Below are 12,506 nucleotides of genomic sequence, written 5' to 3'. Positions count from 1 at the left end.
CATGCCAACAAACACACCATGGATACCCCACCATGGAGTCAACGTCCATCATAATCTGTGTGTGTGTGTTACACTTAGCCTTGTAGAAGTTCAATGTGTGCCATGGGTTCCCACGCTTGACCCATCATACAAGAGTGTCTCCCGTGTAGATGAAACATATGAGCCAAACCGCTCGGTGTCATCTCATCCATCATGGATCTAAAGTCAAACCAGCTCATAGGGTTTGATAATTGCCAAGTGATGGCTACAGAATGCTACACACAATAGTCCACCACATTATACACTAGTGAAGCGCCTCGGGACCATGTGAGGAGTTAAATATAGGACGAGGCTGTAACAAACCACAGCTATGAACACAAAACATTCAGGAGAAATGCGCACAGACCAATGCTAGCTCCAGGATTCAAAATATTTGCAGTACTCAATGATAAATTCTACAATTCACATGATAAAACACAGGATAAAAACTCATGTACCTAGGTATGGAATGCTTGCATACAACTTGAAAGTTTCTGATACTGAGCTTTTCAACTGGCATCAATGTTCCTTCAAATGTTTGCATACAACTTGAAAGTTTCTGATATTGAGCTTTTCAACTGGCATCAATGTTCCTTCAAATGTAGCTTTGTTGCCCCAAAGTTCAGAAGGTACATCAAAGCTTTCAAATTAAATGGAAAGCTTATCCCGATGGAAAATATAGATAAATTATTCTCACAAATCCTGAAATAAAAAATGCACCTTACTGGCAAAGATTGACATCTTGATTTTGGCACTTATATCAGAGTCTAAAACAGAACATATACTGATTCGACTCACTTGGAAAAACATGTTGCCTTAGTAACGATAGTGACCCACTTGCAGCTGTTGATTTGAGTACTGAAATGTGGTAATATTTGGACTTGTATACAAAAGATCAAAATCCTTAACATATTGCCCGTGATGTATAGCAAAGCTGCACGCAGTTAAATATAGTGAGGATCGATATCTCTGTTTGAGATTTCAGCACTCGTTGGCACGGGCAAATATACCTTGAAACTCCGTGAAATCCAGCTACACCAGCACAACAAGGGCATCAGACTTATAGGTATGCTGTGTATTAGTCTCAACCTTTGATTTATGTATATTACCTGTCCATCTTTGTTGCAATCAAAAACATCTATCATGTCGAATAATTCCTGCTTGGTCCAAGTGAAATCGTGCAAGCGTGCCACACGTTCCAGCTCTGTAACAGAAAACTTGCCATTTCCTTGCTCTAAAAATTCAAGCAAAACATTAAGGCCTCAAATCATCAGTCAAAACCTAAATGTCTGACAGCAGATAAGCATACAAGTGGGAAAGTACACTTCTAAGTGAAATCATGCAAGCGTGCCACACATTCCAGCTCTGCTACAGAAAACCTGCCATTTCCTTGATCTAACATTCAAGCAAAACACACAATCAACTGCTTACTATTAGTAGTGCAATCAGATTTACAACTGCAACATATAAAGCCTCAAATCATTGGTAAAAAACCTAGATGTCTGACAGCAGATCAGCAGATACTAATGATTCTCTATTCTACAATAAAAATCGTCTCTCAGAGCACCCTTATGCAAAGCAAAAGTCTACAATACATCTCAAAAGTAACACCTATGGTGCAACTACAGAACGACAAATTTCTACAACAATAGGCACAAGATCACACAGGACACATGCTTCCATGAAAGTGTCGGAAACAGGCACTCACCGTCGATGAAAGAGAAAATTGAGACTATTTCATCATTGCTAGGTTGAAATTGTTCTCTTCTACCCTGCCAAGATTAAAAGTATCTTACAACCACACATACAGGCAAGACTTCACTTAGAAAAACAAGTAAAAAGTATTTGCAGACCTTTTTCAGCCGCATCCTTGATTTCTCCCTTGATCCAACTGGTCTTCGCTTAGCTCTAGAAGATTTTCGCATTCCATCTTCGGAGACAACCTTTTCTGATGGATGATCCTCCAAAGATAATGTCAAAGCCTAAAAAGAGAGGAACAGCAGAAAGTTGTCTCGTATCAAAAGATCTGACATGAACATTGGATACGTTATACAAATTTTTATTTTTTGCGATTATGTTAAGAGTACATTCATGCTTGTAACCCAAAAAACTAGCATACAATTCCACCTACTTCCATGTGAAGAGTTCATTAATGAGATCTAAGTATACTATTACACCCCTAGCATCAAGTATCTCATAGCTGGATAGTGTCCAAATCTCCCTCACATCAAAGCAAGATAACATAGGCAAACAAGGTTGAAGCAGGATGGTGTTACAGAATTGCTTTGGCATCTGTATTTCCCCCTGTTCCTCAAATCCACTATTCTGACACAAAACAGGACAGTGATGTAGACTGCAAGCAAGAGTCCTCATTGAACAGCTACTATGGCATCTGTATGTCTCCTACTCCTCAAATCCCCTGTTCCTCAAATCCACTATTCTGACAAATAGTCAACCAGTACCAGATGATAGAAAAGTTTTTTTAAAAAACAGGCAGCCAACAAGACAGCAATGGAATGATATCAAGTATTTAAAGCTCCCGTTATGCTGCTCTCCACAGATGCCGCCACCATGCAGCCTGGTGCCATGCCTCCTCGCCAGCCTTGTTAGCCTCTTCATCTCCTTGCCTTCATCTTCTTTGCCCTCGCATGCCTGTTTCCCAACGCCTTTCTTTGTCTCCTGCTCCCTCCCATACCTGATTCCCCGTACACTCGTGAACACAATTTCTGACTCAATCAGTGCATCTCACCTCTTTTGACACAGCCATGAGGCCGATCAACATTTCCCCAAGTGTACTTGGGATGACACCACATATATTATAGCTTGGTAGAGTAGTTTTAACATGGAGCCAGGGGGCAAATCAACATTTTTCCCAAGTAGATACTTGGGTTGACACCACATATAATATAGCTTGGTGGAGCAGTTTCAACATGGAGCACTTGGTTCCTAATGATACTCCTCTTCCTCATATAAGCATCAAGGAGCACTTGAGGTAATTTTTGTTCTCTGTATGGGCAAAGTTTTTCCTTTTGTTGTCCAGCTGGTCCAACCTGATTTAAACTTGATCAGCAGTCGGACCAGTTCTGCTTAAGTATAAAGGCTACCCCACTAGTTCTCATTTTCAGTATTCCAGCCAGGGGTCATACCCTTGGATCATTCTGCCTCCATCATTGTGTTCTTTCTTCCTGCTGTCCTCTCTTCTCTGTCTCTGTCTCTGTCTCCATCACTTTAGAACTTGCCTTCATAGAAGCTGTGACTGAGGCAAGTATTCTAAAGGTCAAGGTGCACCTCTCTCTATATCCAATTTTGCTCAGGAAGGGTAATATATACATCATCCCTTGCTGCAGTTTCAGTATAAGCAATTTGATCTGCACCATGACATACCTTGGTTTCCAAAACAAACAACTTCCTTGGGAAATGTAATGGAATAGTGCCCCTCGGTGAAGGCCCTTAGATGCCTCTTCAGCACTATGATATTTGCTTCCTTCACAAATGCAATGACACAATGAATACTCCACAAAATCTCACTCATTCAAGATTGTGGGAGTGGACTAAATAACTTATTAGGATAATATAATCATGGCAGCCCACCCATTGCCTTAAATGCCACCAATTCAAGCATCAGAGCAGCTGACTATTGTCATTTTGGATGGAAAGGGACCATATAAGGATATGCTAGGGTTTGCAGAGAATGAAAATTTTACATCGCACAAATATGACTCAAAAATGAACTCAAGAAAGAAAACACGTGGAGAGAGAGAGAGAGAGAGAGAGAGAGAGAGAGAATGAGTGACTGGGACTCAATTGTCAAACTGAGGATGCTAGGGTGTGATACAATGGATGCTCAGGGACTGGAGGCCTGTTCAACCATCATTGTCTCTTGTGGGAGCGGGCTAAGGGAAGCTGAAGGAGAGTGTTGCACTCCGGAATGGATCCCAAAGGTAGAAAACTACTGAAATTCGATGTCTCAGAACTGATGAAGGCAGCCCAAGCAACTATAATGGCAAAGAGAACAGACAAGCACAGCAGTCCGAGAGTGTATGGGAGGTGTGCGAGGCAGCCATGCAGCACCAGGATGTTCATGACCAGCAGGGCAGCAGCAAATATTGCAAAATGCAGGTGACTGAGGTGCATGGCTTGTGTTGTGTCTTGTGTGCAAATTGGATCCCAGGGGAACATTTCATTGGTACCATTGGACATCTGGATAGGCACCAGCATCATTGGTCACAGCCTTGGGTCATAAAGTGACCAATTTTGTTGGCATCGATCCTATGTCCAAGGATGTAACAGTAATGGCATTCTTTCTATGGGGGCTTTAGCTACATTGTCACATGCATTGTAGGTATGGATGCGGCTATAGATCATTTTGATTTCCTTTCAACTTTGAATATTTGTGGTCACACCATCTGGAGGTTGATCTCATGTTTGAGGTGTGAGAATGTGCAACGTAAGAGGAACACGAACAAAGAGAGAGAAGAATGACCTGCCCCAGCCAGCCCATCTGCTATACATAGCAGAAAATGCAGCAAACTGGCCGACTGCTGCAATAAATGCAGTCAGCTGCATCAAAACCATGCTGACGTGGCAAGCATTAAATGCCAACAGGGAGCTGGAAAATCAAATTCCAGCCTGCCAGGGCTGATCACAGCTTGCAAGGCTGCACAGGCTGACAGGTGCCTGGAAAAACCAAGAAATCCACACTGACAAAGGAAATGCACACTAATCTAAGTGGAAATAACAATCAAAGCTCCAATATCTCCTTCAAACTCTGACAGAGCTCACAACCAAGAGATGGCAGATTGAAAAAATAAAAAGGCAGGCTAACACCCCCTGTTAGATCGTGGAAACCCAACAATCTCATATGATGAAGCATAAAACCCTAAGGAAGAGGCTGCGTGAAGAGATCTACCGCATTGTCTGCTGTGAGATAATAGGCCACCACTAACTCAGAATCCACGATCCGCTCCCATACAAAGTGGTACTGAACCTTGACGTGCTTTGTGTGAGCATGAAACATAGGGTCCTTTGCCAAAGCTAAGGCACTCTAGTTATCCATGTGCAGCCATGTGGGTCCTATCTGTAGAAAGCCAATCTCCGTCAACAAGCGATGGTGCAAGTCTAGAGATATGGAATATTACCAGTTCGAAGACTTTGATGACTCAAATGAGGAGTCTATTCATACTTTCTCTGAGATGCGATGTGATCATCGTGAAGATTGGAGGTATAAGCCCCATTTTGAATAGGAACCCTCTCTTGATAGGTCACATGTTGAGCTAAAATAAGCACTACATGCTGAATTAGCCTCTTCAACAGCCCCAAAAATGCTTGATTAATTAAATCCCTAAATTGATGCATGATTCAAGAGAGTTTTAAAACAGTGCATGGTATGAGGTCCCGAAACTTTCTATAAATAGGGCGGCTGCCCTCCATTCGGCCTTAATCTCGTTTTTGAAGGTTTCAAGCCCTCTAGATTTGTTGCCCACACCCCGCTTGCGAAGGACATCTCACTTGGAGTTGCCCCTTGCTGTGTACATGCATTAGGAGCCTGTTTCCAGCCCTGTCTTTGCAACGAACACCTCCAAAAGCTATCGTCAACTGTCACCCATCTTCCAATACTTTTGTTTCCAGCCTGGCAGCATCACACTCTGCATTTGCTGCTCACACGTCATCCCCTTCAGCAGGCAACTCCTCAAGAAGGCTACGTTTGACTATGTTCCCTATGTTTATTACTCCCCGATGCTCTCCTACATGTGGCCTTGCTCTTGGAGGCTGCGTTTGCAGTTTTCTCTCTCATACATTGCCTGTCTCCATCAGATTCGGCCTCCTTGGCTAAGTTTCCCGGTATTTGACTGCCTTTGCTACATTTCAAGATCCATTAGGAGTACGATACACTCTCCTACTCAGCACCTCTGTATCGGTCCTCGTCGAGACATGAGAGTTATGGGTACAATTCTCATTCCTGCACGGTTTGTTTGCTACATGAGCATTGTATATTCAACATTTAGTCATTCATTCAAATTCTCTATGTTCATTGTCTCTATGTTACCCAAACCCTAACTATGTTCTGAGTTTATGCTTTATCCTACGCTTTAGTTTATGTTTCTACATTAGGATATTTCTTCACATGATATTAGAGCAAGGTTCTCTTCCACAAAACCTCGGTCTTTGATCAAGAAGCTCTTTGTAAGAAGCAAGAACAACAGGGCAAGATAACTTCGAACACATCTTCACCACATCATCATGAAACTCCAAAGCCTAGCACATCAAGACACACGACAAAGTGGGCTTCACAACTTGCTCCTCCGTCCGACATGGGCCGGAGAGTCTTCGAACTACCATGGAGTCCACAAACCATATGAGATTTCACGAGCTGAATATGACCTCATTCTCATGTATCGAGGTCAATAACAAATTTAGGTAAATCTAAGTTTTTCCCTTTAGGTTCGGTGCATCGATCTAATGATTTTGCAAGGACGGAAGTTCCACAAAGGAGGACAAATCACCCTCACGTGGAAACTGGCATGGAGTACAAGCCATTTTCTACTCCACCTTCATTCACTCCCATGTTAGGTACGCATGATACTTCTCAATATTTTGATTTTACCCCCTCTTTTCCACCAGATATAGGAGATGCTCATGATGAAGAAACTATCTACACCAAGTATTGAAACATTAGCCCTGAAAGAGGATAGGTATTTTAAATTGCACTCAAGAAAAGGTAAACAAAAATTGCAAGAATCTATGGTGAGTTCTCCTTCTTCATCTTTTCCTTCAGTTCTTACATCTCATGATCAATATGATTTTGGTGATTTATCTACTTCTTCATTTGCATTTAATGGACAAAAGGAACCTAACACTTTTCCCACAACTCAAATGAGATATCCATTTAATCTCCCATGCATCCCACCCATTAGTCCCACTGTACCTTCCTTTCAGGTCTCCACAAGTGCACCACACGTCTTCTCACATCACACCACGGGATCCTTCAACAATAGGCACGCCTTTTAGGACCTCGTCTTTTCCTCAGTCGGGTGGTGTCCCCATGATGGAGGTTCATCCTTCCATCCCTACATTTTCAGGTTTTTCACGGCTTGGGCAAGCCACCCAATGACCACCCAAGTGTAGATCAATTAGTACCACAGTTTGCCTCCATGGTATTACCTAGTGGGCCTTTTGGTCATTTTATTGTGCCTCGGTCATCTACTAGATAGAGCTTACATGTCTGGGTGCCTCCACCTTCACCGGCAATTTATGCAAACATTCATGTTCTAGTGCCTCTGCATCAATCAGCACCCATTAGATACTATCAACCTAGTCCTACCTACCCAGCTTCCCCTCCCATTTATGCCCTTCAACCACCTCCTTCCTATTCCACTTATCCAACACCTTATGGTTCTTTACCCTCACCAACCAAACATGCCTTTAATGGTAAGACTCGTTTTAGCGGATCGAACTTTTTACTACTTGGTTGAGCCTGATAAGACATGTCCTTCACTCCTAGAATCTATGGGATCTTGTGTAGAGGTTGGAACCCCAACCTAATCCCGCACTTGTTCCATACGAGGTTCTCATCTCATGGAAGGCTAGCAATGCCTCTACTATTGTTGAGCTAATACAAGGTCTATTACCTGAATTTCATTCACAGCTTCAACATTTTGACTTAGCATCCAAGCGTTGGGCACACTTGATTGCTGACCACTATGCAGCTTGAGATAGGACCCACCACATCAATTTGGATCATGAGCTCCAAAACTTTAAAATCATTGATCGGAATGACTTGAAAGTCAAGTTGGCCGAGTATCGACACCTTCTCATCGAGTTCTCTACCACAGGGACTCGTAAGTCCTTGAACCATCAAGTCACATTGTTTCTAAACAAGCTATGCAGCTTGAGATAGGATCGTCACATCAATTTGGATCATGAGATCCAAAACTTTAAAATCATTGATCAGAATGACTTGAAAGTCAAGGTGGCCAAGTATCGACGCCTTCTCATCAAGTTCTCTACCACAAGGACTCGTAAGTCCTTGAACCATCAAGTCACAATGTTTCTAAACAAGCTACCAAGGAAATACTTTCATTTTGTGCTACAAGTGATCTCAAAGCCCACCATGCCCACATTCTATGAATTTGAGTGTTAGCTACTATGTTACACTCGATTGTTCGATCAATTTCATAGATTTACCTTTACAGGAGGGACTCTATTGCTTCTTCCCAAAAGGGGCAGCAAGGAAAGGGTAAACAAAATCAAAATTCGAATCAAATCAAAACCCCCAAGAAAACTTCCTATCATCTCTAAAACCTAGGTGCCAAAATGTACTGAGGAAAAATCAATATTGTCAGCATTGTCAAAAGGTTGGCCACTTTGACAACGATTGTTGATTAAAGATAAGAGGCACAGCACTAAAAGCTAAGAATCAGACCCTCACCCCTCAGTCTAGCAACCCCCAACAAGGAAGGCAAGGTAGTAGCAACCCTCAATAGGGACAATGGCAAGGCCAAACCCACACTACCATTGGTTAACCATAACAATCAACAACATTTTCAATACCAGAGGGCTTATTTGACTGGTCTGCAAAGGCCCACATCATCTCCATAGAGACATTTGAGGATGCGAGTATTATCCACATCTGCGAGTTGCCTCCTAACAAGGTAACTACAAAGGCCCACTCGTCCAACCGAGTATCTCAACTACTCGGATTGTGGACAGTGGCGCTACCCATCACATGACCCCCATCACAAACATTTTCCTCTTTGGAGTCCTTGCAGCCAAGCACATCCAAGTTGGAAACAACTCCTTGGTCACGATTCAGACTCACAGTCGCATCAATTTTTCCACTGACCAAGGCCCGGATCATGCTATGTTGGACAATGTATACTATGTCCCCTAGCTTGGGATGAACTTGTTATCCATTCAACAACTTTGCCAATTGGGTCAAGCAATCTTCTTCATAGCAACCACAGTCGAGGTCCTTGACTCTCAAATTGGTTTAGTGATTGCTCGCGGTGAGGCACATTCTAGTAGCTTGTACCCCATGACATAGTTTCTTTTCGAGCCAACAACTGAGGGCCCTAAGTCCCACTGCTTCCACGCTTTAGATACTACATGGAAGCCTAGGAGCACTGAGCATCTTTGGCATTTTTCTTAAGTCATCTCGAATATGACTCTCTTTATGAGTTGTCGCCTCAACAGATGATTAATGGCCTTCCCCACCTAACGCTATCGCGGAATATTTGTAAAGCCTGTCAACTTGGGAAACAATACCATATCCCATTTCCTCAGTAGTCTACACATAGAGCTAAGATACCTCTCACATTGATTCATGTTAATCTTTGTGATCTGACATCCACCCCCACCTTGAACAATACATTGTACTTTTTTATCATGGATAATCATTCTCCTTCATGTGGGTGTACTTTCTTAAGTATAAGTTTGATGCTTTCACATATTTCCTGCTTGGGTACTCCTAGTACATAACCAAACTGGTCATCGTGCAAGATGCATAAGGAGTGATAGTCGCTCACGGGTCGACTCTAGATCCACCATATTCGCGGCATTGCACATGGCACTCTCCCTTGCTTACTCAATTTTGCTACCTTGCTTTTCACACGTCCTTTCCACATACCCCCTATATTGGTTGCACATTCCATTAGCCTATTACTTTGTGATCGACACCCAGTAGTGGTAGGGATAGCCTGTTTATTTTATGAAATCCTTTGGGATTGGCTACTTGTCTCCCATCCGTTACTTAATCAGCTACCTTCCTTTTTTTGAAACAATGATTATCAAACAATCTTTTAATAATAATAATAATAAATATCAAACAAAAACACTAAAAAATTTTCAGGTTGGGCTTCTATTTTTACTCAATTTTTTGGTCTAAGAGAGGGTGTTGAGTTAAAATAAGCACCACATGCTGAATTAGCCTCTTAAACAGCCCCAAAAATGCTTAATTATTTAAATCCCTAAATTGGTATGTAGTTTGAGAGAGTTGTAAAACGATCCAAGGTACGAGGTCCCAAAACTTTCTATAAATAGGCTAACTACCCTCCATTCAGCCTTAATCTCGTTTTTGCAAGTTTCAAGCCCTCTACCTTTGCTGCTTACACCCCGCTCGTAGAGAATATCTCAATCAAAGTTGCCACTCGTTGTCTACATGCATTAGGCGCCTATTTCCAGCCCTGTCTTTGTGGTGAAGTGAACACCCCCAGAAGTTGTCGCTAGCTATAGCCAACTATCGCCCATCTTCGAACACTTGCATTTACAGCCTGGCAGCATCACTCTGCATTTGCTACTAACACGTCATCAGCATTAGCAAGCAACTCCTCTAGAAGGCTGTGTTTGATACCAACTCATTGCATTTGACTCTATTCCCCGCATTTATCACTCCCTATTGCTCTCCTGCTTGCCACCCTGCTCCTAGAGGCTGCATTTACAATTTTCTCTCTCATCCACTACCTATCTACATCAAATCGAGCCTCCTTGGCTTCCTTTGCTCGTGTTTGACTCTCAAAGGCTGCCTTCTTGTGTTTCGAGATCTGTCATGAGTACGACACTCTCTCTAGCTTAGCATCTCTACCTCAATCCTCGAGGGTATAGGTGTCATTCTTGCACGGTTTTTTTGTTGCATGAGCATTGTGTATTCAATGTTTAGTTATTCATTCAAATTCTCTATGTTACCCTAACCATAATTGTGTTCTTCTGAGTTTATGCTTTGTCATACACTTTAGTTTATGTTTCTGCATTAGGGTATTTCTTCACATCACATAGATCGGCACAACCATCACCCCCCTCTCTCTTCATGTCTCTCATAGGGGCCGTCCTTTTAGCCCTAGGATCCCTATGATGGCACCTTCTGTATAGGTGCCCATTCTTCCTTCTCTACCCAAAAAAGACTGTTTGGATGGATCAAACTACTCCCTTTGGTCATGCAAAGTGAAGTGTATTCTTGATACCTTTGATCTTTGGGTTTTTATCACTACACCTATTCCTTGATCCGTGGAGGATCCCACTATTGGTTCATTGATGGATCATGCAGCCCTTTGGGATAGACTCAACTCTTGAACCATGTACTTTCTCTTTATGAGCCTTTTAGGATTCTATCCTTGTTCATGTACACACGTTAAAGATGGTGGCAAAAGTGTAGACAAAGCTTTCTTCTCTCTACCATCAGAAGGCATTTGATCACCGTATCACCAAGGAGAATAAACTCTGCATGTTTCTGTTGATTCCTCTACTTCCATGAAAGACCACATCAACAAACTGGGATATGAGGGATGAGCTTGCATCCCTTAGACCGACAATATCTTCAAAGGATATGGCCATTGATCTTCTTACCCGATTGCCATCTCCTAAGTACAATGTCTTCTACACCAGTCTTTTAACATTGAGAGTACATGAGACTCTTCTTTGGAAGGAGTTAGCCTCGTTTGTCTTGGAGCATGACGAGCATCTTAAAGAGATAGGAGCCGGTGGATCCAGCTCTACTAAAGCTTTTATTACAAGTATAGGAAGGGAAAATAAGAAGGAAAATAACAAGAAGAAACAAGATGAGAAGAAGTCTAAGGCCAAGTGTCCACACTATGGAAAGGGCACTCATCTTGAGGAGAAGTGCTAGCAGAAATACCCCCATTTGAAGCCAAAGGATGATTCAAAGGATTCAAATGCTACCCTTGCTACTACTAGTTTTTTTTGTACATCTATTTGAGGTGGTGCATACCACACTTACTTGCTCCACTAAGGAGAAGCCATGGCTCGTTGACAATGGGAGCCAGTTTCCATATGACCTATTGTCAAGATTGGCTTCAGGCCCTCTTGCCCAATTATCAGCTTTTAATGGCCAAAGTCCTTTATATTCCAAATTTGGGTTTTAACCTTCTTTCTGTCCATGCTCTGACACAACTAGGTAGTTGTGTGATCTTTATCTAGCATGATGTGATTGTTGAGGACTCTTCTACAAGTTCTATTCTTTGGACAAGTACTCAAGAAAGAGGGCTTTATAAGCTCACTACCCTTGCTACATGGACTTCTCATGAGCTTGGGCTACTTTGGCATGCTCGTTATGGGCACCTAAACTTCGACTACATACGTAAAGCTTCTCATAAGAAGTTAGTCAAGGGTCTCCCAAATTTTCCTCCTATTCATACCTTGTGCCCTAGCTACTTATAAAACGAGCAACATAGGTAGCCTCATCCACATGTTGCCTCTCCAAGGGCTACTGCACCACTATAATTGGTCCACGCCGATTTATGGGCATAGCCTCCCTTGGGAAGGCCAAGTATTTGATTCTGATTGTTGATGATTTCAACAAATATTTGTGATTGTACTTCTTAGAGCACAAGATTAAGGCATAGTCCAACTTCTACAAGTCAAAGGCATTTGTTGAAATGCAAATAGCTTTCAAGGTTTCCAATGTATGAGCTGACTACAACAATGAGTTTTGCTCTAACATTTTTTCTAAGTTTTGCAAGGATCATGGCATTCAAGTG

General features: G+C 42.2%; 1 protein-coding gene across 1 annotated transcript in view; it reads right to left on the bottom strand.

Annotated features, from left to right (window-relative positions):
- Window positions 1–210: 210 nt before the first annotated feature.
- The window catches only part of LOC148040482 (uncharacterized), an 80,014-nt gene continuing 67,718 nt past the window's right edge, over window positions 211–12,506 (bottom strand). The window contains exons 3-8 of the mRNA XM_087699687.1: window positions 1,872–2,000; window positions 1,727–1,790; window positions 1,128–1,252; window positions 1,029–1,050; window positions 817–952; window positions 211–720 (exon numbers count right to left, since the gene is read on the bottom strand). Coding sequence (XP_087555813.1) covers window positions 603–720; window positions 817–952; window positions 1,029–1,050; window positions 1,128–1,252; window positions 1,727–1,790; window positions 1,872–2,000 — 594 coding nt within the window. The 3' untranslated portion in view covers window positions 211–602. The remainder of the gene's footprint in view (window positions 721–816; window positions 953–1,028; window positions 1,051–1,127; window positions 1,253–1,726; window positions 1,791–1,871; window positions 2,001–12,506) is intronic.

This window comes from Lygodium microphyllum, chromosome 2, assembly GCF_053477565.2.
Source record: "Lygodium microphyllum isolate KBCC chromosome 2, Lygodium_microphyllum_v1.1.10, whole genome shotgun sequence".
Classification (NCBI taxonomy): domain Eukaryota; kingdom Viridiplantae; phylum Streptophyta; class Polypodiopsida; order Schizaeales; family Lygodiaceae; genus Lygodium; species Lygodium microphyllum.
The sequence above is the reverse complement of the archived record's forward strand: the minus strand, read 5'-3'. Positions and strand labels throughout refer to the sequence as shown.